This window comes from Haemaphysalis longicornis, unplaced genomic scaffold (genome assembly GCF_048455015.1).
Source record: "Haemaphysalis longicornis isolate Haplotype H1 unplaced genomic scaffold, Haemaphysalis longicornis Haplotype H1 scaffold_5, whole genome shotgun sequence".
Taxonomy (NCBI): Eukaryota; Metazoa; Arthropoda; class Arachnida; order Ixodida; family Ixodidae; genus Haemaphysalis; species Haemaphysalis longicornis.
This window is the reverse complement of record NW_027526385.1, coordinates 183,515,924-183,543,623: the sequence shown is the minus strand read 5'-3', so window position 1 is coordinate 183,543,623 and position 27,700 is coordinate 183,515,924. Positions and strand designations below refer to the sequence as shown.

The 27,700-nt window shown below is 46.6% G+C and overlaps 3 protein-coding genes across 6 annotated transcripts in view; 2 read left to right on the top strand and 1 right to left on the bottom strand.

Annotated features, from left to right (window-relative positions):
* Nucleotides 1-1,311, bottom strand: part of LOC144138866 (uncharacterized) — a 32,566-nt gene extending 31,255 nt beyond the window's left edge. Inside the window, exon 1 of the mRNA XM_077671367.1 lies at nucleotides 930-1,311. Within this exon, the coding sequence (XP_077527493.1) occupies nucleotides 930-1,214 (285 nt within the window). The 5' untranslated portion in view covers nucleotides 1,215-1,311. The remainder of the gene's footprint in view (nucleotides 1-929) is intronic.
* LOC144138864 (spermatogenesis-associated protein 20) overlaps nucleotides 1-27,700 on the top strand; it is a 501,846-nt gene that overhangs the window by 76,641 nt on the left and 397,505 nt on the right. The window lies entirely within an intron of this gene.
* LOC144138868 (TNF receptor-associated factor 3-like) lies at nucleotides 11,157-26,260 on the top strand. 2 transcript variants are annotated; one of them, XM_077671369.1, is made up of 3 exons: nucleotides 11,157-11,588; nucleotides 21,065-22,215; nucleotides 26,022-26,260. In XM_077671369.1, the coding sequence occupies exons 1-3, from the start codon at nucleotides 11,304-11,306 to the stop codon at nucleotides 26,059-26,061; spliced, it is 1,476 nt and encodes a 491-aa protein (XP_077527495.1). In that variant the 5' UTR covers nucleotides 11,157-11,303; the 3' UTR covers nucleotides 26,062-26,260. The 2 variants fall into 2 exon arrangements, with proteins under 2 accessions (XP_077527495.1, XP_077527496.1); XM_077671370.1 differs by lacking the exon at nucleotides 21,065-22,215 and having other exon boundaries at nucleotides 11,162-11,588.

The following is a 27,700-nucleotide window of genomic DNA, read 5'->3' as shown; positions in this document are numbered from 1 at the left end:
GCATAGAAAAAAGACAAATGCTCAAAAAATGAGAAACTGGTAAATGAACAATTGGAATAAAGCAAGATTTCTGAAAAAAGCTCTTAAAAATAAGCGGTTACATCACTTGGAAATAAAATGAGATTTTTCTCAGGGCGGATTGAAACCCGGATATTCAGGAATACGAGAAAATAGCTCGGTGATTCTATCATGCGAAGGCAGAAATGGTGAGTCGCCTGTGACCTCCGACCTATAGAAAGGTTCGCTGTAGACACGTACTACAGTTTACAGAAGTAATTTCAGTGTACTAATGTCTAAGAAGCAGCTAGAGCACGAGCAAAGCGCGTTTTAGCCTCATTACTATCCAGACGTTTACCCAATCCTTTCATCCTACACAGCATGTTTGAACGCGGACATAGTGCCTGGCTCATCGACACTGCCGCGCGTCTAAAGTGCTGCTGCACACCACCTGATAACGACGCTATCTAACAGTCCGATTTAGCAACTCCCAGAGGGACAGTGGTAGCGCAGTTTCCATCTGCGCAGTCAGTAACTTGCCAGCTTCTTTCTATGGCGTTCGGTTACCCTGTCCCGCTGCTGAAATAAATAAACTATGGCCTGGGATATTGATTGATTGTGTGGTTTAACGTGCCGACGCAACGCAGGCGATGAGGCGCGCCGTAGTGGAGGGCTCCGGATTAATTTTGACCACCTGGGGATCTTTAACGTGCGCCGAAATCTCGTACACACGGGCGTTTTTGCGCTTTTCGCCTCCATCAGAAAAGCGGCCGCCGCGGCCAGGAATCGAACCCGCGACCTCGTGCTCAGCAGCGTTTTAAAGTTTTATTCTCAATTTATCACAGGAACCGTACATATTTGTGACGTAAACTTCACCGCGTAAGAAGATGGACGCGGAGAAAAAAATTCCGCATTGATATTATCATCCCTACCTGCTTTTCCAAGATGCTTCTGGCAGAAGGGTTCATCCAGGTGACGTCATCGGGCGAGCAGGTGTCTCCATCTAGAGGGCAAGAGATCTTGCCACTGCGCTCGCACTGTTCGTAGCACGGCTTGCAGAAGAAATGTTCGCACTGGAGGAAAGCTTTGACGTTGGGCACGAGACCGCAGGCACTGCACACTTTTGTCAAAGGAAGAGCTTCAACGAAGACCAGCGGCCTCCGGTCCAATTCCTCTGAGAAGCCCACGAGCGTGTACTCGTAGCCGCCGGACGCCATTCAGCCTGATAGCAGCAACACTCGCACCGAGCGCGACCGCCTTTCTTCGCCGTCTGAGGTGACACAGGCAGGCGCACCCGTGTCTCGGGACACTTAAGTCTGAGCCGCGATTTCCGATAACGCTTATCCAGACGTTTTGCGTACTTCACTCCTGCTTGATTGCTTAACCGTAAGCGATAGCACTCGTAGAACCCGGTCCGTTTAGTAGGTCACCAGTGCCGGCGTGCCGTTGAGAATACGCTGACATTTTCAGAAGCCATATCGCTTCTATTATTTGGCCTAGCCTTATCCGGTTAGTCGCAACTTGTTCCGCTGTAGAAAGTCGAGGGAATGTTGATGACACATTTTTAATCGAGGATTTTGGTTTTTTGCGAACGAGTAAGAATTATGAGCAAAACTTTTGGTTTTCAGTGTTCCGGTGTTTCTACACGCCGCATTCATAAAGATCGCCGGTTATCAGAATTCTGTTCCCAACATTCCCTACCTCCGGCTCTTCTGATTACATACATGCCAGTGGAATTGTTCTGTGGCCCATAGCTTTAACGCCATGGGTCACACTTGGATTTTGCGGCTTTTCATGTATCTGCCGAATAAATACGGGGCTGCAGAGTTTTTCAGTGATGCCTCAAAAACTTTCACTGCGGTGTCGTGCTACACAGGGACCTAATTTTAAACTCCGCTGGACTACCAATCGTGTTCTACCACACTATTTTGCTCAGTCCCAGCTAGGCGTATCTTAACTTCTAAAATCTCCTTCTCCGCACGGCTTCCCTCTAATCTTCTCGGGCTACCACTCGTAACATTGTATTCTTCAATTCGTACAAGCTGAGCGCCTGCTCCTCGGTCAAACCTAATGTACTAGCCAAGGTTAAACTCTTCTCTAGACCCATTTCTCTGAAAGATAAGACGCGTGGTTGGGTCAAGTACACATCCTGGCAGGCTCGCCAAATGTTGTAACGCGTCTGGCGCAGAAAAGAAATGAGGATCGGGTTCAGGTAGTCTGTGCCCACACAATATATTTACAAACCAAACCTCCAACAAACGGGATCATGGCAAACAACAAGCATATCACACTAAACAAAAAAAAGCAAGCAGAACCTCACACTATCAAAAATCTAGTCAGAAGGTCACTATGATACATTACTGTCGATGATAAAGTCAAACAAGTCCTACCGAGTGTAGTCGAACAAGTCCTATCGCCTGTAGCCCGACGAACCCGCTGCGATGCCGATGATGTGGCCGAATGGGTCGGCTGGCTTACGCGTTGACGAACGTAGCAGCACGTCGTGATGACCCGTGCTGGTCGTCAGTGGTCTGGATGACAGTGGGCGATGCCACAGGTTCCTTGAGGAGTACGGCTCAGTAGGAGGCCATCAGTGCAAAGCCCCTGGTAATAGGTGGTCTTGAGATGCCCGCTGCCAATGGTGCAAGGCCGCTGCTACGTTGCGGGGCACGGCCCGACAGGTCGCCAGCGGTGCGATGCCGCCGGATCGCTCTTAAGAAAGGGTGCTTTTAGGGCTCAGGGGCTCAATGCCGGTCCACCAGCTCTCGTCCCGGTGGTGGTACTACCACCTGGAAGCCCCGACGCTCCACCCGAAAGTGCCACCATTCCTCCCGAGACCCCGTTCCGCACTCCGTACTCGAGCCTGGTCGTCCTCCTCTTGAGCTGGCATTGTACCGTGTGAGGCTCCCATTTGTTGGTCTAGTTAACCTGCTCCCCCTCTTCGATCACCCTGTCTATCTAATTCATTGGTCCCTTAAAAATCTTTCTAGGCATCCCACAAGCTGATCCTTCTCACTGTTCGGCTTTTGTTCAATCATCTTATTCTCGGGCCAATCTCCATTTCGGGTGTAGGCTAGTCTTCGTTTTCTCACCCCATACCACTTACTATCTTGATAGGGGTGTCCCTCAGGGATCAATCTTGGGGCCCCTACTTTTTAATCTTGCGATGAATCGAGTAGCTCGTACTCTGGAGCAAGGCACTGTCGTCCGGTTTGCTTTCTACGCGGACGATGTTGTGGTATGGGCCGAGGCCAGCGATTTTCCTTTAAAAGAGCCCATGCAAACTGAACCGCAAGCTGCGATCTTCAGCCTGGAAAACAGCTTGTCCCGCTTCCAACTCCAGTTATCCCCTGTCAAAACTCAACTGCTCTTCGTCAATGGTAAATGTGCAACGAATATGGACCAGATCATCTCTCTTCAAGTAGGACACACTCAAATAGAATCTCACAATGGCACTATTCGTCTGCTGGGACTTCCCGTTAGCAGTTGCAACAGCCCGAAACAATGGGTAGCCCACCTTAGGAATTCCTGGCGCCCTACTTTACACCTGGTCACCCGGTTGTCCAGTAAATATAGTGGGGCACACCAACACGCCTGTACCATGCCCGCTCGCGCAGTGGCACATGGACAATTATGTTACGGCTTCCCGGTGTATGATCTACGTCCGTCCCATGTTAATGCCCTTCACAAGCTAAATCGCCATCTTCTCAGTGTGGTTAGTGGCCTTCCTAACTTCACGCGAGTCGATATTCTGCATCAAGTGGTCCCCCTTCCGCCCCTTCGAACCCTTATATGGGAAAACAAACTGCGATTTCAGCATCATGTGAATCATTCTCCTCAGAGACCAGTGCTTACCGAATGGTATCAACTAAAAAGTGATTTTAACCAAATGAACTTTCCACCGCCAATTCCTCCGTGGGAGCAACCTTCGATCGGCATCCCACGTCGCAGGCAAATTAGGAGAAATCATCAAACTGTACGGGAGCCGTACGTTCGAACCCTCGTCAACGACAAGGCCGAAGATGAGGCAGTCATTTACGCGAACGCTGCGGTTGACGGAACAACGGCGGTAATAGCCTGGACCTCTACAGACATCCCACAAATGAATGGATCCCGTCACATCTCCAATACATACGGGGTTGTGGAAGAAGTGAAACTCTTGGGAATTTTGGAAGCAATCTGGCACATTGGTGAACATTCCTCCACCCTCTCCATTAAGAAGTTCAGGATAATCACGGACTCCCACGTCGCACTTCGGGAGCTGAACCGTGTCTTCTCGCCTAATAGCACGGCGACCCGCATTCTGACTTCGATACGCGACCTAGAACAAGAAGGCTTCACGATTCGCATCGCCTGGACACCGGGCCACACCATGAGTGCACATGGCAACCTTTTGGCACACGCTGCTGCCAGAGAGCGACTTCAAGCACCTCCCGCGGATCCCAACGCACCAACTCCCTCCCTCCAGTCGGATTGGCAACTTCGGTTTCGGCATCCTAAGAAAATAAGCAGACAACGCGTGCAAGATGCGACGCCGGGCGGAGTCCTCGACCTTCTCAAGCCTCTTTCACGCTCGGGGGAAATATTCGCAAACAAAGTTTAATCCAATGCGGCCTACACCCCTCACGTCATTTACAAATGGACAGCCCCTGCAGGGTCTTAGGTCCACCACTGCCCACACTGTGGTTATGACGGTCCACCAAAAATTATTTCATCTAATCTGGCTCTGCCTCGCCTTCGACAGAGGCCGTGCGCAGCTTTTAGCCATTGGGCCGATACCTACATCCGAATCCGAATACATACGCCGGATGCGGGAGGATTCACTAACCCTTGAAATGATTACTGAATGCGCACTTGAGAATGGTTTCTTTAAAATGGTGTAGCAGCTTGTCCGACTCCGCTAGAGTGCACCAAACACGCTCCATCTGCCCGGTTTATGAGCGAAAGTGAGAAGAAAAAAAGCCAGTGAACTGTGTACAGCCCATGAACCGCAAGCATTTGCATTAATATGCAGAGAACTGTGTGAACAGTGACCATCGGCTGAACTGCACTTAAATTTTCCTTACCTTTTACCTCTCTTCCACCAGGGCATCTGGCCTCTTTACCCCAAGAAAGCAATTCTCTCTCTCTCTCTCTCTCTCTCTCTCTCTCTCTCTCTCTCTCTCTCACCTTCTTACCACATGACACCTTTTTATTTTACGGTGCTGCAGTAGTTAGCAATGCTAAGAAGTTCAGTGTGGATAATACTGAGTAATTTTCTCTGACACTAGCCTTGAAAAACATTAACTTGTTCGACAGCACCTCCAGGGAAACCCGGACCCGACGGAATAAAGTGATCGTACGGCAAAGATAGGTGAAGGATTGCTTTGAAGGGTGGGAAACCAAAATGTAGAGACTACATACAGGCATCTCGCCGCTAGAGAAACGCTACCCTTTGCGCACTGCTTTCCGCGAATAGAACTCCGTTTTCTAAATTGATGAATACAAATTCGGTTGTGTTTTAAGAATTATTAGAAAAGACGGAAGGAGGAACAGGTTCTGATGAATAGCGCTTATAGAAACTCCCTCAGCTTTTTCGCAATTCTCTAACATACTAAACTAACTAGTTTAAATCGGTTTAAATATGAATCACTAAGCTCACACGCCTAATTGTTTCGGTGCCCACAATTGTGTGGCGGGGTGGTGTAGCCCCGAGCTTTTATAGCACATAAGGATGGCTAGGTTCCGTTTTCTCGCCCTTGCAAAGACGCTCCTCTCCGTTTTCTTTTTGTGGACGCAGGGTCGGGCTATTGCGGCAGCGTCCACCGCTCTAGCCCGGCCGTGGCCGACGCTCCTTTGGGGATGCCGCCCCCGCGAGTTCCATGTAACGGCTGGCAGAATCTCTGGTTTCACTCTTTGTAGAGCCCGGTGTGTGAATTCAAGTAACGTCGCATGAATAATTGTTGTAGGTTTCGTTTAAGGCTTTGCTTTCCAACCACTTTCAAAGCGTTGATTGGAGGAGGAGGAGGAATAACATTTATTTTTCAAGGGAAAGGGGATGGAGAAAGGAGAGTGGGTGGTGGCCTCAGGCCAGGCCGCTTTCAGGCTCCCCAGCAGCCCTCGCCCGGGAGACCAGGTGCTCCCGATCCTCGATCTGGAAGCTGGTCAGCCTGTGCTTCCACTGCTCCAATGTAGGTGATGGAATCGGGTTGGGATGTTTGACGCACTCCCATACGAGGTGATAAGTGAAGCCAAATTTTTTTCTAATTCCCCTGCATATGGAACCTTAGTTTTCACCTAATTGGTTTGTCGTCTCGTGGTACTCCTTGCATTAAATTAACTGTCCGCTCGTTGTTCGCACTACATGAACTAGTTATAACCGTTTGTGTGAATAAGTTCAACTAGGATGATTTCCAGCCGAGCTTCTTCTCTATACACGATTTGGATTTGTCGCCTGTTAGTGTTACACCCAACTATCTGCTTTGCGTTGCTACTTGTTTCCAGGTGAGTTTTCTCGCAATGTTCTCAGTGAAACACGAAGACTTCGCACATTATAGCATCATTAGGAATACACATCGGTTAAAGAGTGAACCAACGTTGAAAACTGGGCCTGTTGGTTCATGATTTAGGGATTAAAAACCTGCCAAGAAGACGGAGACACAAGAAAAGAAGACACAAGGAAAGAAACAGACCAGCATCGTCCTGTCTATTTCTTTCCTTGTGTCTCCGTCTTCTTGGCTGGTTTTTAATCCCTAAAGAGTGAACGCTCGTTGATTCTAATCGCGAGGCGGTGAGGGGCATCTGGCTGGAACTAACGAAAATAAAGTGCAAGAGAACAACAGTACGGCTGCAGAGCATGTATTACATTTGTGTAATGTAGTGGATGAAAAAAGTGTTGCATTGGAGATTTTTTGTGCTTGAAGGCTACAGCCTGCACTTTTTGCTTCAACCAAAGAACTTCGCCGCAAGCGCTCCCTTTCTTTTCTTCAAAAGTGGACAAGAAGCGGGTCACCATAAATCTGACCATCAGTTTCGCTGCGAAGGGCCCCAGTGGTGCCCCGGCCTCCTCTTCTTAGTCACTGGCAGCGAAATCAGCATTGATGTCATCTTCCAGCGCACCACACAAAACAGTAAGTGCGTCCACATTTGCGCAGAGCAGACGCATTCCAAAAAGGCCGCATGGTGGTGGTTACGCTATCTTCGAACACAGGTATCAGGTGTTCTTGCAGAGCTTGCTTGACCGTGTCTGAGTGGCGTTACAAGGGGAAGGGGTGGGTAGGGGGTGGATCGCAGTTCCAAGTACCCATGCCAGAAACTCCTCCCATCATAATTAACGGGCTTTTAAAACAACCCTGGAACACTGCTCAACTTTTTCATATCCACCCACCGGGGTGACTCAGTGGCTATGGCGTTACGCTGCTGAGCACGAGGACGCGGGTTTGATTCCCAGCCGCGGCGGCCGCTTTTATCATGGAGGCGGAAAGCAAAAATGCAAGTAAGAGATTGCGGTGCACGTTACAGAGTCCCAGGTGGTCGGAATTAATCCGGAGCTCTCCACTACGGCACACCTCATCGCCTGCGTTGCGTCGGCGCGTTAAACCTCACAATCAATCAATCAATCAATCAATCAATCAATCAATCAATCAATCAATCAATCAATCAATCAATCAATCAATCAATCAATCAATCAATCAATCAATTTTTTTAATACTCTAAAGGCCCGAAAGGGCATTACAAGGGGGGATGCAATTCAAACAACGTAACTCAACACATATCAATACAAACTACTCACGGCAGTCAGACACCTATCTGTGTAAAAGGTTCAATTTACAAAAAAAATTAGGGAAAGAGAGAGAGAGTACGAGGGCAATGAACATCTGCAGTGCATCACACCACTGAACCAGGCACTCGCGGGGGTCAGGTTTAGAAATAACTTACTGTTCAAAACAACAACAACAACAACAACAACAACAACAACAACAACAACAACAACAACAACAACAACAACAACAACAACAACAACAAAACAAATCAAAGAAATCAAAGGGCTGACAAAAGTGGCATTTGTACATCTGATAGATATGAAAATATCTTATACATTTAAAAACGCACCCAACGCAGATTGGAAAGCAGAAGTGTTAGTGAGAGACACAATATTTTGAGGAAGAACGTTCCACTCCTATATAGACAATACCAGAGGGGAATTTTGATGTTTTTTTGTCCTGGAAAATATGGGAGCAACTTTGCATGTATGGTCATTGCGGGTGGACACATAATGCGCGGGAAGAATCTGAGTTGTTGAAAAAGACGAATTGGAATAGTAGAGAGAATGAAAAATGGACAAACGGAAAAATTTTCGGCGCGTGCTCAGATCAGGAAGGTTAAGTGACTGTTTTAATGCCCAAACGCTATGATATGGAGCGTAGGTGCGCAAAATGAAACGGGCCGCCTTATTTTGGATGGATTCGATACAATTGGTAAGGAACGTGGTGTGAGGGTGCCAAATAACTGAGGCGTAGTCGAGTGTAGCTCGGATAATGGAAATGTACGCACGAAGCCTTGTGTCACTATTTGCTAGATGTAAACGGCGCTTAAGAAAACCAAGCTTTTTCAGTGCCTTATTAGTGATATGTTCAATGTGCATATTCCAGCTTAAATCGGATGTGAAAATGACACCGAGGTATTTAAAAAAAAGGGGTTCGTTCAATTACGCTACTGCGCAGCGTATATATGTTAGACGGAGGGTTTAACAGGGAAGAAAAAGTCATGAGTTTGGTTTTTTTCTTCATTGATTTCCATTTTCCATACGGACACCAATCCGCGAGGGCATTCAAATCTTTTTGCAGAATCGCTACATCACCCACAGTGCAGATTTGTCTATAAATCACACAATCATCGGCGAACAGCCGTATTGTTGAATTAATATTACTGGCTATGTCATTAATATATATAAGAAATAATAACTGGCCTAACACCGATCCTTGCGGAGCCCTTGATATAACTGGACAGGAATCAGATAGATTATCATTTATACGTACTGACTGAGTACGACCGCATAGAAACTCATTAATCCATTGGCTGGTTTTTTCATCCAACTGGAGTCTGTTTATTTTACTAATTAGCCGTTTATGGGGTTCACGATCGAATGCTTTGGACAGGTCAATAAATATTGCGTCGGTGTGAAGTGATTTGTGCAAAGAATCGTGTAAATTTGTAGTTAGTTCGAACAACTGCGTTTGGCAGGAGCGCTTGTACCTGAAACCATGCTGATTTTCGAAAAGCCAATTATTTGCATTAAGGTGGCACATTAAGTGAGAGTAAATTATATGCTCTAGAAGCTTACAACAAACTGATGTGAGTGATATCGGGCGGTAATTGCTTGGACAGGATGGCTCACCAGATTTAAATATGGGTACAACATGACCAAACTTCCAATCATCAGGAAGGCAGGCGGTATCGAGTGATTGTTGAAATAATAAAGACAACAAGAACGATGATATATGAGAAGTTAGTTTCAGCAGTTTTGTACTGATACCATCCGGTCCAGGACTCGAGTTTAGAGGGAGACTGTCAATAGCGCGGAGTACACCTGTAACAGTGACGGTTATAGGCTTGCTTGGGTGCGTTATCGTGCAACTAGAAACTGTGCAGGGCTCATCAAGTGGTGGTTCATCGACAAAAACGTCACTAAATGTTTTGTTCAGAATATCAGGACATAATTCATTGGGCACAATGAGACCATTTGAATCCTTCAGAGTAACTACACCATCGACATCTTTCGGGTTAATTGTACGCCAAAACTTTTTGGGATTAGATTTCAACAAATGAGGCAGCGTATCATTAAAATAATAATTTTTTGCTTCTTGGATTGTTCTTTCTGATTCACGAGCTAATTCTTTATATCTTTTCCAAGCATCATCATTGTTGCTTTTAGAGGCCTTTTTATATGCTCTTTTCTTTTTGTTTTCGGCATTGCTTTACCTTCTTTGTAAACCAGGGAGCATTAGCTTTTGATTTAAAGGAAATCTCTGGTATGCACGTATTTTCAACCTTCTTAAGGAAGTCACGGAAGATTACCCAATTTTCATTAGTTGTGCGAGAGTCAAACTCGTTTTCAAAGGAGGTGGAAAAATCAGTTAACATGCAGTTCATTTTCTCGCGATCGACCTTGTTATAATTGAGTATACGTTTAAGCTTCGTTTTCTTATTAGGAAGGGGAAGTGGGTGTAAACAATGTATCACTCTATGGTCGCTAATCTCATCAATAACACGTGTGACAGCATTATCGGGACTGTTTGTTAAAAGTAGGTCTAGGATGTGTTCGCCTCGCGTCGGTTCTTTTACCAGCTGGCTTAAGTGAAACAATCTTAGCGCGTGCAGGAAGCGAGACACCTCTGGTCGGGCAGGTGTTGATAGCGAAGGTGGTGTGGTCCAGTTTATGGTGGGGTAGTTGAAATCACCACCTAGCAACAGCACACACTGGGGGAATTTATTGTAGATCATTTCAAGACGTCGGTCAGGTGATCTACGAAGTCTGTATTACTGTTAGGAGGACGATAACACAGCGCAATAATACACGTGTTGCCTTCGAACTGGGTTCTAACGCACAGTAATTCAAGGGGGGAATCAATTATTACGAGTGAAGGTTGATAAACAGCTCTTATTGCTATCAGAACACCACCCCCTCGGGAAGTTGTATCTTTACGGAAAACTGCAAAGTAATCTGGGAGCAATAATTCACTATTGTGTATATCATCTCTAAGCGAAGTTTCGGTTCCTAGTATAATATCAGCGGAACACGTGTGAGTAATGGACAGCAAAGTATTCGAACCATTTTTTACATGGGCTCACAAGCATGCAGCTTTCCCGGACTAAATTCGACTGTTGGAAGTATTCATGAATTGGAATAATGAAAGTGTGAATTAGGAGGCTTTCTCTGTATCGTATTTTTTCGTTTTATTGAGATAGGGCTGCGCGTTTTGCCCGAAATTTGCGACACTAAACGGACCTGCACTACGAAATTGTTTATTTGAAAGTTACAACAACGTCCTTCCACTTTGATCTGGTTTTTCTTTGTGTTTGCATCTTTGCACCAGATAAAATATCTGCGATACAAACAGCAGCTAGTAGCCCAAGCGCTATCGCGGACTAGCAGGCACTAATGCATGAGTGAAGCCCGATAAGCGCCGGAATAATCTTCGGGCGAAGGTTGCGCCGCCGACGGAAGGGCACAGAGATATGTGCGCGGCTGTCGCAGTCACGCAGACAACGCAGACGCGAGCAAGGGCGATCGCGTTCAGAGTAGGGCGTTGCTGCTATCGTACGAGATGGCCTCCGGCAACCACACGTATACACTGGCTGGCTTCTCGGAAGAAGTGGACCGGAGACCACTCGACTTCGTCGAACCACTTCCCTCGGCGAAAGTGTGCAGCGCGTGCGGGATCGTGCCCAAGGTTCTCGGCCTCCTACCATGCGAGCACTTCTTCTGCAAGCAGTGCTACGGTCAGTGCGAACACAGTGGACAGATCACTTGCCCCCTGGACGGAGACACTTGCTCGGACGAGGAAGTCATCTGGATGAACCATCCGGCCAGAAGCATCTTGGCAAAGCAGGTACGTAGGCTTATCTCACCACGAGAAATTTTCTGCGCGCCCATTTTACATCCATGCCTGAAATAGGTGCGGCTTCTGAAGGAAAATGAAAACAGAACTTCAAAAATCTCCCGGTCCTAAACCCATTGTTCAACCGCGCGTTAGCTTACTGGAACGCGATGGAGGAAAGTAAGCAAGTTCCAGACTGCTCAGCTGCAAGCGAAATTACCTCTTTACCAGGGGTAATTACGAAGTCACTCTGCCGCCTCGGTTTATCAGGTTGCGTAAAGTAGTACCTTATACACGCCGAAATGTCGGAAAGCGAGGCATTGCGTGCGCGTTCAAACCGGGTGTTCCGCCTTCGTTACGAGTTACTAAATCTCGGAAATGGCAGTTTGGAGCTGGGAGGGAGACGCCTGAAGGCGGCCCAGTCACTACATAACGGGATTTGTATGTGCCATGAACAGTGGGGTCCACTGTTAAAGGGAAACGGCGAGCGCGTGGATGCTGCGCTCCGCGAAGCGCCGTCGCCGAGAAGTGGCGAGAATCGGAGACAGCCGGCACATGCGCACTGGCCGCACGAGGCGGGAGAAGCCACTGTGTCGTCTGCTACGGCGCTTCGCCCGGCCGCTCACATACATGCTTTAAAGGGACCCTGCAACACTTGCCATCGACTACTAGTAATGTATTTTAGGATAAAGTCTATTGTCCCAGAATTCTCCTCCCGCAAGAATTATGAAAATCCGTTCACAATTAACGAAACTACGCGCGATGAGAAATCGCGCATAATCGTTCCCTCTCAACTCGACCGCGGGCATGGAGGAAAAAAAAGCTTAGGAGAGGCCCCCAGCTATCCCCGCGCATTGGCAAAAGTGTGGAGGAAGTCACGTGTTTTCGGCGGCCATTGGAAGTCGCGTTAGTAACGGCGTCCTAGCAACAGCCCGCCCGCCGTTCGCCAGTCATGGAGGAAAGGCAGCGCCTGCCTTGTCGTCCGATTGCGAAGATTGCTGCTTCGCTTTGCTGCGCTGTGGTCTTGCGGAACTCGAAAAGGATGCTGCGAGTTGCGACAGCTGCGCCGATGTGAATATGTCATTTAATTTCTACTTGCAAGTGCACCTTGTACCGCGTAAAGCTTTTGCTCCGGTCGCGATCACGACGCGCCTATTGAAGTGCAGATATCGTGAACGCGCCGTCCCGTCGTACGCGCGGACACCCGTCAGGTAGATTTTCGGGAAGTGATACACGGTGTGCAGTACGTAGGCGACTTGCAACCGAACGATTCGCAACTCAATTTTTTGGTTATCGCCGCTGCAATATATAGTTTGCTAGGCCGGCAATGCGCGGCAGCGCCTTTGCAACTGTTACAAGGTAGATTCCCAGTTGATATAATTCCATCGTCCTATTACCTTAGTAGGTGTCCGTCTGTTAACTGGAATAGTGCTGGATCTGGAATCTGGATCTTTTTGTGGTCTCGCTCTGGATTTCGCTTTTCAACGCTTCATACTGCGAGGTTAGTGTATGAACGTTTTCAACTGATATCACCTTGAATTTATTGACACTGAGACAAGTTGAAACTTGGCGAAAAAAAGTTTATTGACGTCACCCACCCTCTCATTTTTTTTACTCAATAAAACGTTTTGCCTCCTCCTCCTCCTCCTCCTTCTCCTCCTTCGCAAAAAATTCTATCGAAGGCACGCGAACAACGGTAAAAACATTCCACAATTTTTAGCGTGAAATCTGCATGAAGTACTGCTTACCTATATATATAAAACGGCCGTTTAATTGACTAGTCATCTCTGGGATTGCCAGTGAAACTGCAACGCAAACTTGGGCACTTTCCAGTCCGGTAGCCGCACGGCGTTCGCCCACTGTTTGCGGCGTTCTCCATCGCTTGGGAACCTATAAACGGCGGCGATTGCAAACAAAGGATGAATGCACACCAATGTACAGCAATACTTTTCAGCGGAATGATGCACTAACCGGTGGAAAGTGACGCCCAATTCCTTGGGTACCGATCGCGACTTGCAGCCTGGCACCGAGCATTGCGGCATTGTTAGAGCGAGCCGCTTCGCAAACCTGCTGCGGCCACACTGAAGACGTGTAACAGTGTAACCGCGCGTTTAGGTTCACGGTCACGCGCTGCAAAACGGCCTTCTACCTGCCTATCAGCTGATTTCCGCAGGCTCGGCGCTGGCAGATGCAGACGACAAGAGAGGCGATACAGGACGGAGTAGGCGGAGAAGGTGCACCGAGAGAGAAGGCAAAAAGAGTCCGCCAATGGCATGGAGGGCCAATGGTCCGCCATTCGACTTACAGAAATGGCGTTTCCGGCTGCGCTGGGTGTGACGTCAGGGCCTCTCCTAAGCTTTTCTTTCCTCCATGACCGCGGGCAACGCGACGAAAGCTGCGCGCTCTCTCCCGGAGAGGGGGGTGGCTCGCGGCGTTCTCTTCGGCGGCCTTCGATATATCCCATGCCGGGTAGTTTTCTCCTTTTCTCCGCAACGCGGAGGCACCTATTTCCGGTCTGGTGCCACAAAAAAGCAGGCATGGGTGCCTGCTCGCAAGTGCGCGCTCGGGCTGGTAGGGCGTTTTTGAAGCAATAAACGTTTGTAGTCGAGTGGTCCCGTTGAAAGGGAAGTATTGAACTCATCACTCAAACTCCGCGCGCACTCAAAACACAAAAGAAACGGCAAAACTGTGCCTACAGGATCAGGCATTGAAGAGGTTTGTACACAGCGATGACGACGACGGAAATGGGAGAATCTACCCGAGAAGTTGACCAGTGACAGCCGATCGGGCAGCCATGGCCTATGTGACGTCCCTCGGGCCATGCATAATGAGGACAACTGAAGAGAGAGCGGTTTGTTTTTCCGCGTCTTTCACATCGATTTGCGCGCTCACCGCTTCACGTGCACGTGTAATATTTGGCTCAGGTATTCCTGGCAGTGTAATCTAAACGTTGCGCAGGTTTACTTGCACTGTTCAAAGAGTGTTGCAGGGTCCCTTTAAGTGCGAAATCCCTCAGCTGCTGCAAGCTGAGCTCCGCTGCGGAGCGCCGTAGCAGACGACAGAGCGGCTTCTCCCGCCTCGTGCGGCCATTGCGCATGTGCCGGCTGTCTCCGATTCTCGCCACTTCTCGGCGACGGCGCTTCGCGGAGCGCAGCATCCACGCGCTCGCCGTTTCCCTTTAACAGTGGACCCCACTGAACATGTTCAGATGCGGTATGTAATGATTACTAATGATTATAAAATTTCACATTAGTCGGCTTTCTCAAGTGCCATCATACAACCCGGTGCAGCGTTTTGGACAATTTAGTCGGGGAAAAATTAGTGTGTCCCTCACCGGGTTCACGAATTCTGTACGCCCCTGGTAGGCAGGCAAAATAACGTTAAGGACCCCCACGTTGCAAATAAAAGAACTATAAATTTTTACACTAATGCAAGCGATTTCATACGGAGACTTGGGCGAACTTCCATTTACGGCAGGAAACCCAAAAATTGTATTGTTTATGCGAAAAGTGTGTGGCGCCCCCCACCCTAATATTCGTTGGCCGCTAAGTTCGGTGGCCCCACCAGGCTCGGTGGGAAAGATTGTCCACTGCTGGGAAATAAACACCGATGAGCACAGCCGCTCACGGTCAGTCACCGTCACCACCAGCACGCTGTATGTCGTCAGTCGGCTGGAGGGCACACCGACCTCCCACGTTCACGATTGCGGGCCACATCCTGACAGTTTATGATGGCGCAAAGGCATAACATTTGAACGTAGCCGTGCAATGGTCTCTTTTCTGCTGGACCAATGACGATCAATTCACTTCATTCAAAAGCGCACTCCACATATTCATGTTCAATTGCCACTGGCTCGAGCGTCGGGTATTGTGAAACGTGCGTGAGAAAAATACTTTCGAACTGAAACTGATGATAAATAAGCGCTACTACGACTGCCTTACTCAGTTAAAGAATTAAATTACAGTGCAACAAAAACACAAATAAAGAACGCTATAGAGACGAAGAATATTTAAGAAATTAACATGCTCCTACACGAGGCTTGTTACGTACAGCTGTGACAATGGCGTCACTTACAATGATATTATCCGAATTCTACAGGCAAGACGCCCCGACACCCAAATACACTTCGTCAAATTCGAAGAGCACTTTTCAAAAGGTGTTTACTAGCGGAGCAAAGTTACGGCGGAAAAACGTATTTTAGATCCCGCCGGCAGTGTCAACGTTAGCGTGCAAGGAAATGCATCTGCGCAGGTGCAAGATGTTTCCCCTTTGTCTCGTCACGCAGACAGGAGTGATCAGCTAAGAAAGTGATGTTCGCTGCTCAACGTTGTATAGAAAACGGAGTTTGATTTGAGTATACTGCTAGAAACGCGGATGCGAGGGAACATGTTCGAAGAAATCTGTGTGGAACGCACACCGAACATTGTCTCAGAATCAGTGCGAAAATTGCTGAAACAATAGCAAAATACGACCCGTTCCACATTTTAGTGTAAAATGGTGGCTTTTGTCACTGCGAATCAGCGTCCTTTCGTTTATCCGGAGGCTGGTCGAACTAGAGGAGCAGATTCAACCCAATCGAGGTCTGAACAGTCAATGCGGCTTGGTAACACCAATAATGATATCAAAGTGGACTCGAAAGGGAAACGTGAGCTTAAATAGTATTCATATAGGCACCCGTTGGGAAAATAGGCGTTAGTGGGCATGAACTACAAAGTAGGCATTTGTAGTAACTACAGGATTTCGCGCTCAATATAATCCAAACGCCAGTGAATATAATCCCAGCGCCAGTGAATATAATCCAGGCGCCAACCAAGATAATCCAGGCGCCAACCAATATAATCTAAGACCCACGCAGTGCACAACACATGACAGCGCTTGGTAATTTAGTTGGCAACCAATACCATTCGGGCGCAGTGTATTTTCATCCAAGTTAGATGAACTAGGTTACGTGACCAGTTTAACCAGACGACCTAAAGAACTGCGCAATAAAACAGTCACGTGACTATCCAGCACTCTTCCTAACTACTATAGTGAATACGAGGATGGTGTTATGGGTATGAATTATCGGGTTTAAATTGCTCGCTTACTCGAAATTTTAGGGGAAACTGCCACAATGCCTAACTCTCGAAACCCAATACGGGCACGTTCGGTTTAATTAATTACCTAATACAGCTACTTAATTGATTATTCGTTAGTCATTGATTTGGATAAAAGTCAAATTGATGTAACCAGGGCTTGTGAAGTACCAAAATAATGGTCTCCATAAGGGGAATCACGTGGGAGAAATAAAAAATTGCTTCCTGCTTATGGTCATGAGATAGTCACGTTAGTCATAGATTGCATTAAGTGTCAGAGTAATGCCACTAGGGCTTGTGAGGTATCAAATTAAACGTCTCGATAAGTGGTATCACGTGAGACAAATAAAAAATAGCTTCCCGGTTGTAGACATGAGAGTCACGTGAGCCCTAGATTGGGTTAAAATTCAAAGTGATGGCACTAGGGCTTGTGAGGTATCACATCAAAGGTCTCGATGAGAGGAATTCCGTGAGAAAATTAAAAATTCCTTCCAGGTTAAAGTCATGATAACAGTCACGTGAGTCATAGATTGGGTTAAAAGTCAAAGATATGTCACTATGGCTTATAAGGTATCAAATTAAAGTGCTCGATGAGCGGAATCACGTAGTACAAATTAAAATTTGCTTCCTGGTTATAGTCATGGGATAGTTACCTGACTCACAAATTGGATTAAAAGTCAATGTGACGTCACTGGGGCTTGTGAGGTACCAAATTAAAGGTCTCGATGAGGGGAATCACGTGGGACAATTTAAAAATTTCTTCTTAGTTATAGTCATGATAATAGTCACGTGATTCACAAAATGGGTTAAAAGTCAAATTGACGCCAGTAGGGCTTGTGGGGGATCAAATTAAAGGTCTCGATGAGGGGAATCACGTAATACAAATTAAAAATCTCGTCCTGGTTATAGTCATGAGATAGTCTCGGGAGTCATAAATTGCGTTAAAAGTCAATGTGAGGCAACTAGGGCTTGTGGGGTGTCAAAATAAAGGTCTCGATGAGAGGAATCACGTGACACAAATTACAAATTGCTTCCTGGCTGTAGTCATGAGATAGTCACGTGAGTCAGATTGGGTTAAAAGACAACTTGATGTCGCTAGGGCTTGTGAGGTATCAAATTAAAGGTATCAGTGAGGAGAATATCGTGGGACAATTTAAAAATTGCTTCCTGGTTATAGTCATGACATGGTCATGTTAGTCGTAAATTACGTTAAAAGTCAATATGTGGCTTGTGGGGTATCAAAATAAAGGTCTCAAATGAGGGGAGCCACCTGGGAAAAAATAAAAATTGCTTCCTGGTTATAGTCATGAGATAGTCGCGTGAGTCATAGATAATGTTAAAAGTCAATATAATGACACAAGGGCTTGTGAGGTATCAAAATAAAGGTCTCGATGAGAGGAATCCCGTGAGGAAATTAAAAATTCCTTCCTGGTTAAAGTCATGATAATAGTCACGTGAGTCATAGATTGGGTTAAAAGTGAAAGATATGTCACGATGGCTTATGAGGTATCAAATTAAAGAGCTCGATGAGCAGATTCACGTCGTACAAATTAAAAATTCCTGCTTGTAGTCATGAGATAGTTACGTGATTCATAAATTGGGTTAAATGTCACTGTGACGCCGCTAGGGCTTGTGAGGTATCAAATTAAAGGTCTCGAGGAGGGGAATCTCGTAGTACAAATTAAAAATCTCGTCCTTGTTATAGTCATGAGAGAGTCACGTGAGTAATAAATTGCGTTAAAAGTCAATATGAGGCAACTAGGGCTTGTGGGGTGTCAAAATAAAGGTCTCGATGAGAGGAATCACGTGACACAAATTAAAAATTGCTTCCTGGTTATAGTCATGAAATAGTCACGTGAGTCAGATTGGGTTAAAAGTCAACTTGATGTCGCTACGGCTTGTGAGGTATCAAATTAAAGGTCTCGATGAGGAGAATGTCGTGGAACAATTTAAAAATTTTCTTCCTGGTTATAGTCATGAGATGGTCATATTAGTCGTAAATTACGTTAAAAGTCAATATCTGGTGACTAGGGCTTTTGGGGTATCCAAATAAAGGTCTCGATGAGGGGAGTCACCTGGGACAAAATGAAAATTGCTTCCTGGAAAATTGCTTTCAACACACCGTCAGCCTCAAGAAAGAGGCTGATGGTGTGTTGAAAAACTTGTTAATTGGATTTTAGTGATGTGGCGGGACTCCTACGGATGATTAATCAGTCACGGGACTTACCATGACGTTTATTTTTCACGAGCAAAAGCATCTTAGGTATCAAATGATCGCCATTCATTTGCTTGTTTGCAGTATGTGCAAAAATTTGTCTTAGCAAACATTATTCCCAAAGATGTCGCATGATTTCCATGCGTCATGATTTAGTGACGTGACTCACCATGAGGGTAATTACATCACGAGAATTGGCATGATGGTTATGAAAAAAACACTGTTGAATTGCTTGTTTATGTGATGCGCAAAAACTTATTGTAATAGTGAACATGCCTCCTTTTGATGGCGCATGATTCCTATAAATCATGAATTGGTCAGGTGACTTACTATGAGGTTTATTACACGACGAGTATTGGCATCATGGGTGTCAATAAACGCTGTTTAATTCCTTGTATTTGAGATGTGTACGAGAATCTTGTCATGGTGAATGTGATTCCTTATGATGACGTATGACTCCAATGGATCATGAATTATTCACGTGACTTACGATGAAGTGTATTACATCCCCAGTACTGGCATAATGGGTGTCAAATAAACGCTGTTGAATTACTTGCTTTACTGATGTGCAGAAAAAGCCTCTTATTGTGAACATGTTACCTTAGAACTCGTATCACACCTATTTATCATGAATTATTTATGCGAGTGGTAAGGTTTATTATACCCCGATTAATCACATCATAGGTATGAAATAAATACAGTTGAACTGCTGCTTACGTGATGTCAATTTTTTTTTCTTGTGGTGCCCGTGATTACGGATTATATGGCATGGTTCCTAATTATCATAAATATGTAATGTGACATACCATGAGGCTTACTAAATCACGCATACTGTCACCGTATATATCCAAGAAAACGCCATTGAATCGTTCTTCACGTCATTTGTGAATACATGCTTTTGTGAATACGTGGGTGATTGCAGGCACATCCATTTGAAAGTACAAAGAGGGGCCTGGTTTCGCGAATGTAGTACGCTTCATGACATACTGTCATGACAAACACCGATGTGTATATATATATATATATATATATATATATATATATAGTAAGGAAATGAGGGGCTCGTTGAGGAAAATACAGAAAGATAGGGCAGCAGTTTACAACGCCAAAGGAGGCATAGGGGTGTGGTTAGGCTCTTTTCTTTTTCACTACGGGTAATGAAGTAAACATTTTTTTAATATACAGAAGAAAGAAAGAAAGAAAAACACGCGCCCAGAGTGGGGACCGAACCCACGCCTTTCGATTACATGTCGAATGCCTCGCCAATTCGGCTATCTGGGCGACTGTGTTCTCCTTCACTTTCTGGGCTATTTATATTTACTAGAAGTGTATCTGACGCTTGCGGGTGGTAGCCAGCGCCACTCTGACTACACGGGGAGAAGGGGACCTTCTTTTCAACCCCCGGGGCGTGACTCGAGCGTCTACAGCCTGTCATGAGCGGGTAACTGGCGGGAAGCCCTTAAAGCAAAGCAAAAGCTTTGCTTTAAAACTGCAAGAGGATTCCTTTGGCTGTGGCCCAGGTGGGGATTTCCGTGCTGGACTGAGCGAGGGGTGAGCCTCGTGCAGTGAGGAGCTCGCTCCGAGCGCAAGCTGATGGGTCAGCCTCAATGCCGCAAATAGCTGTATTTTCGCCTTGACTATTCAGAAAAACAAGGCAATTGTAGTTTCCCCAGCTTTATTATATTGTAGACTCGAGGAAACCCTGTTCGAATGTTGTGAAGCGCGATCTGCCATCTTCTATTTCATGCTTTTGGGTTTGAACTCTAAAAATTCGGGAACCAATCTCAGTGCTTTGATATGTTTGCTGATAACCAAAATAAGTGAGCCTTCGAGAGCTCATCGTCCTCTTTGTTTACGCCTTCGAGCAGTTTAGCATCCCTGCGATATATACGATTCATCGCCTGTGTGTGCGTGTGTGTGCGCGCGTGCGCACGTGTGCGCGTGTGTGTGTGTGTGTGTGTGTGATAATATGTAGCCTGTATTGCTGCTGTTGAGAAATTTTTGCGGAGCCTGTTTGCATTATACGTTCATTGCGTTTGGTTATCTCGATAATGTTTTTTTTCTTATTTGAAACTGCACATTGTGTCCACAGCATTGTTGTTCACACTCGCACAATTTATGTTGTGCTGTCACACGTGAATTATTACGGTGAAGCCCATTAAACTGGCCAGCCTAATTATTACTGTTATCCGGTGCAGGTGTTATGCTGGAATCACCGCAATGGCTGCAATGTCGTCGTGGCTGCTGCGGACATTTCCGGACACTTTTACCATGAGTGCGGGCACCACTCGATAAGGTGTCCGAAATGCTCGACCGATGTTCTTGCCAGCGACGTGTGCGCACACCTGGAATCTCGCTGTGACGCCACGAGGGAACCCGGTGAAGCTGCAGTCCAACGGGGATCCGTTCCCCAAGAACGGGAAAGCCTTGCCGCGACATGCTCCGAGATTTCAGATGGCGTTCGGCAAATACACAACGCCATCTCAATGGCCATGTCGTCGACAGAAGCCAAGCTGAAAGATCAGCTTGACGAGTTCATGCAGAATGTGTATGGTAATCTGCAGACTTTCCATAACAGCTTTGTGGAAAAAAATGAGGCGTTCAAGCGAAGTCTAACCGACACAGTTCCGTCAAGAATGGACCTTGCTACACAGCTCGTTGCTTTCAGGGAAGCAATGACAGACACGCAGCGTGAAACAAAGGCCGAGTTTGATCGACTTTCATTTGTCATTGATCGCCAGTACGATCGAATGAGTGAACTTCTTCGCAGTACCGATGCCAGTCTAGAAACACGAACGCGAAACTCTCGAGATGCTGCAGAGGCCCAGACAGAGAGCTTGGCGCAGGATGCGTCTAAGATTGCATGGGCAAAAAACAGCACTCTTAAAGATCGCCAGAATGCGTTGGCCCTCCTTCCTACGATCGTCCCAGCTGCCACAATGCATACATGGACATTTGGCGATTATGATGCCCTCAAGCAACTAGCACAACTCGAACGCCACGTGCAAAGAATGGAGCAGCCGGTGTACCTGCGCGGCTACCGCGTGTCTGTCGGCGTCTGTTTTCTTAATGTGCGCCAAGTTTCTTTAATGTTTGAACTACGCAAAGGGGTAGTAGATCGTTATCTCGAGTGGCCGTTCAATCTCCAATTGAGCTGGAGCATCCTTCACCCAGAGGGATCCGATAGACTGGAGCATTTCGTGACGCCAAGTAAATTATTACGTCTTAAGGACCAGTTTTTACGACCGAATTATGAGAGTCGCGGTAGCGGTTGTATTTGTAGCATGTATTTCTCCACAGCAGACCTGCAGTCCCAGGGCTTCATCAAGGACGGCCGGTTGCTCCTCAGGTGAGGGATCCAACACACTGATTGAACACTACAGTTCACCCACTGTTCTCTGATTCCTTTGCGCACCCAGAGGGAGGAAACTGAAATTACAACTTGGTCTAACTTCACTTTAGAGAAAGTGAAAATTTCCCGCGGAAAGGCCGTTCATTGCCCAGATGAGCGCTCACTGATATTGCGAAATGGCGTATAACAAACATCGCCTCGCACTCAGCACTGAAAAAACGAATGTTCGCGTAAGCACATATCTTGACGGTGAACAATAATGTTTAAATGAGTCCTTCGTACAAGCAGGATTGCGCTTGTTTCCTTATTTCAAAGAGTGGAGAGTAATATTCGCAGAAAACTAGTGGCAAAAATGAATGAATTACCTTATGTACTGATTATAAAAAAAATGCACCCCGGCGTCTAACGACAATGATGGTTGAACGCGAACCTTGCTCGTGTTGGATTGTTTGCTTGGCCAATCGCACACTGCGAGTATCTGCTACTCTGGAGGTGCGCTCCACTTTTACCCGCAGCAAGGCTTTGGTGTGGACAATGTAGGCCTAACGTTTCGGTTGGGGTATACGGCAGAAATCAATGCCTGCTTCTTGGCGTCCGCTTTGACCATGTCGAAATGAAGCAATCGGATAGAAGCCGGCTTCATAACGCGAGGGACCCAGTAGGCTCTGTCCGCGGGAAGCGTGTTTTTGTTTCACTTAACCCACGATCATTCATCATCACCATCAGGGAAAGTTGAGTTTCCGGCAGGGCGTATTGGCGTACAATGGCATAAGTGCGGACACTAAAGCTGCGATTTAAAACGTTCTCTTACCGGATTTTTTTGAAAAAGCGGATGCAATTACACGGTTGGCTTCAAAATATTTTTCACCTTCAGCCATGCTCGTAATTTTGACCATCTTATCCGGGAACGTTGCAGGTACGTCTTATCTCAAAGCCTCGTACATTTTAGATGCGGAGCATCTCATGCTCGGGGCTGTGCCCCTCCCTCCCTTGTCCGCCGTCCGCACTCTACTGCGCATGCGTGTCTCTTCAGCCCCGTCAGCGTTCGGGCTGACGTCAGCGCAGTCCACTGTAAAAAGAAATAGTTAGGCGGCGCCCGGTTTCGATTCCACGACTGTCTGGCCTCAACGGAAAGTGCGTGGCGCTCTCCCAGTGCGCTACAATCCGAGACGGGAGCACGTGCTACGAACGCGCCTTATGACCGTCAATCATTCAAACTACGTCAAGAAGCTACTGTTACAACGAAGGCACGCGAAGCTGAACGTCAAGGGAAAGGACAATTTGAAAACTAATGGGAACTTCAGTCGACCCCATGGCTGCTTCGCATACTGCTTAGGGTTCCCCTCCTGGAAGATGGTGTAATTTTTTTATAGTTGCCACTGAACGACAAAAACAACAGAATATTCTGTTCTGGTGCTACGGGTGACATTCGAGCAGTAATTTGTCTCGAAATAAAAATCATGGCAACTCGTCTTCCCGAAAAAGCGTCTACAATAAAGTCTGCGAACACGTAAATATGCATATGTTCAGATAGTTGTTTACAGTTGCGCAGCGGTCTTACGGCTAGTTTAACTGTGATAAGCCGAATACGTGGAGGGGTTTTTGTGTTTTAGTTCGTCTTTTTTTGATAATGATGTAAAATAATATTAATATTGTAATTAATTGTTACCGTAGCAGATTTTGCGTGTTTTGCAAATTCCTGAGTTACACTTTTATTGATTTTGGGACATTTTTCTTTTTGTGTTTCCCGCATTTTTTTCCCGGGAATTAGACTTCGTTTTGTAGGGCACGTACAACACGTACATTTCTTGTTTATTTATTTAACTTACAGGACGTTCTTACATTTTCTAATTCCTATATAATCTCGGGTTTCAAAATTATGTCCGACCAGTTTACACCCTTGGTAACGGTTAAATGCGTTATCTTCGGGAATGATGCAGTTCTGTGCAACAGTAGGACGTTAGACGGTAGGACAGTTCTCACGACGAGTGTTTCGGTTGTTCGTTTGGGAGGTTGTTTTCATAAATTTCTTCCTTTGAGGGTTGGGGGCGGGGGTGGTCTATGAGATGTCCATTTTGGATTTCGCTAATAGCAATCGCAATCTCTTCTTTTTTGTTTGACTATCTTTCAATTTTTTAAAATCCAGATACATGATTATAAAGATTAAATGTGTGAACTCCGACAATTATGCATTTTTGAGCAAGTACAGGACGTTACATAACAATGTTTGGTGTGTGGGAGGATTCGGCAAGGAATTGCTGCGCTATAAAGCAACAGCCAACGCTGAATAACGCTTTCTTCCAACTGAAAGATCGCGCATTCTTTAGCTTTCAGGTTTCATTCGAGCAGCATCGCTGGTGTGTTTGCTGAAAAATAAATAATTAGAGCTTGAATGCATCACCTCCATTTATTTTATTTTTTTTCATGACACTTCAGTGCGCGTCACAAGGTGTCCAGAGCGAGCCGAAACAGATTTCGCTCGATCGTCACCGCATTCCCGAAAGTCCGTCGTCATTGGGTTTGTTTCATCGCACAGACTAGGAGCGCTGGATGAAAGGACTTTTCAAAGACGTCTTGGCGAGGCAACGTATAGCAAAATCGGCCGGGCTTCTTCCCTTCATGGGTGTCGGTTGACGACTGCGTCGAAGATTTTCCAGGAATCCAGTGGATGAGGTATCGGCTCAGGTGTTGAAAATACGCCTGTCATTGACTAGATGAGCTGACGGCGTCTCATTTAAAGCACTTATAGTATGTGCTTTGGCCAATGGCTGTTTCTTACGTACGATTACGAATGAGTAGGTACGGTAGGAAGGGACATCTGATAGGAATTTCAACTATTGTGTAGTTACATAACTATATGTACAAACCGTTCTTCACCTTTTGGAGGGTAATAAAAGGCAGTTTTGGGACAGAAAGGTGCGTTAAGTATTTCCGTTGCTCTCTCCCATTTTTCTTGCCGATTCACGTACGTGACGACATTCTGTGACGAGTGACGACATTCTGTGACGACATACTGGCGAGTCAGGAGTGTCTAAATTTAGCGTATTTATAGTGAGTACGCAAATGCTCTTACAGATGGAGCTGTTGTCGGAATTGCTTTTTACGGCAAATCGCGCGTGGTTTATGCGGCAAAAAACGGCGTCTTCCGTCAAGCTAAATCACCATTGCCAGGAAGGTGTTCTTCGGCTCCATAGGAAGTACATCCCTGGCTGCGAAAGCATGCGAACGGAAAGGCGAAAAAATTCAACAACAATACCAAATGAAATAGAGAAATCGCTAAGCTTTCATACATAGAGGTAACAAAATTTCAGAGTTACTGTTCTGTTAAAAAGGGCACCACACCCCACCTTACTTAAGCCATGCCATGTTTTAACAGTAAAAACCGATATTCACGAGTTACAATGGTTTGAAAGCGTATTTTCGCTGGGCGTATTGTTTGCACCCGCCGCGGTGGCTCAGTGGCTAAGGCGTTGTGCTGCTGAGGACAACTACGCGGGTTCGATTCCCGGCCCCGTCGACCGGTTTGTGATGGAGGCGAAACGCAAAAACGCCCGTGTGTACGAGATTTCTGCGAACGTTAAAGATCCCCAGGTGGTCAAAATTATTCCTGCAACCCCTTACTACGGCGCGCCTCATCGCCTTGGTTTTGTCGGCGCATTAAGCTCTAAATCAATCAATCAATGAATCAATCAATGCAATAATGAATGAAACGGTCGGTCGGTAAATAAAAACTCCGGTGGTTGTTAATAGATGTTTTACCTAACGTTGTTCAACCATGTGCGTTTGTTTGTTTTTTGTTGCAGGCTTTCTCTGGAAGATCCCTCAGCTGACGACGAACCCTGAAGACGGCCTTCAGAGTGCATGGTCAACGTCTAAAGCACGACATATTCTGCAGGTTCGTTTTCAAAGAACAAAGCAACACTTGGCTATGGTGAAGTCAATAGATGTCCTTCATGGCAGTGGAGAAAAGATTAAATAGCAGTGAATGAGAGTAATCAATTCCAAAACAAACAACTTACGTGTGCGGGTGAAGCAAGATAAAGCATGATTTCTTCAAAGCGGCAGTTGTTTTATTTTTTGTCATCCTCCTTTTTTAGATGCGAAGCATCTCTCGCTCGGGGGGATGTCCCGCGTCCATGCCTTGTCCGCAGCGCCTCTGATAATGATTGTGGCAGGATGCCCCTAGGGATTGGCCAACCAAAGAATCCATCACGAGACAGCTTCGCGTTCAACCACCGTCGTTATCTTCTCGTAGGGGAACCGCTGAAGAAGAAGTTTGCATGCGAAGCATCTCTTGCTCGGGGGGATGTCCCGCGTCCGTGCCCCATCCGCAGCACCTCTGATGATGATTGTGGCAGGATACCCCTAGAGATTGGCCAACCAAAGAATCCTTCACCAGAGAACTTCGCGTTCAACCACCGTCGTCATCTTGCCGTAGGGGAACCGCTGACGAAGTATAAGTATAGATGCGAAGCATCTCTTTCTCGGGGGATGTCCCGCGTTCGCTCCCCGTCCGCAGCGCCTTTGATGATGATTGTGGCAGGATGCCCCTAGGGATTGGCCAACCAAAGAATCCATCACGAGACAGCTTCGCGTTCAACCACCGTCGTCATCTTTCCGAAGAGGAACCGCTGAAGAAGACAAAGCTGCGAAGAGGAGGGTGTGTACGTTGCTGTAAGCCGGTGCACCAGCGTCAACAACCTTTACCTCACTTGACGGAGACTGCCGATTCTACCACAGAGACGACAACATCGACAAGAACATGATGGGCGAGATTCGGCGCCTCGAGAACCACCGCCTACTCACCGTCACACAACAGTACTTGCGTGCCTTTGCCACCGGTGCGGACCCGGACGCGGAATTTCCTCTGGCGCTACTAAACACCAGATCACTCAACATAACGGCAACACAATGGAACCACACGGAACCCCCATGATGCTTCGCATCCTCACCAGGGTTCCCCTCGGGGAGATGGTGTGATTTTTTTAAAGCAAAGCTTTTAACCTCTACCCCCCAAGGGTTCTTTCGCGACCGTTGGTGTCACCAGAAAACTCCAGCGAACAAATAAAAGAATTTACTGGCACCCCCGGGAGTCGAACCTGGAACTAATAGACTAACAAAGCGAGAGCCCGTTGTCTTACCGATATAGCTATAAGTCCACGCGAACACTGGGAAGACAGGTGGTATACTCACCAAGCACATCTACGGGTTTACCCCCTGCGTTCTCGCGGAAGGCCACGTGAAAGCGTCACGCGACCACTCACGCCCGTCTAGCAGCCCTGTGCGCACCTTGCTCATGTGCTAAGAGTTAAAAAATTAAAGGAAGCTCACAGCTATGCATGGCATCTCACTTCTAGTACGCCAATGTGCTAAAGCCCGTGGCCTCCAGTGTTCACGTAAACAATCACAGCTCCTTGTCGTCCGCCCTAACGCCAAACCAAGGAATACATTCAAATACTCCTTGATGGCGAGGCCATCACTC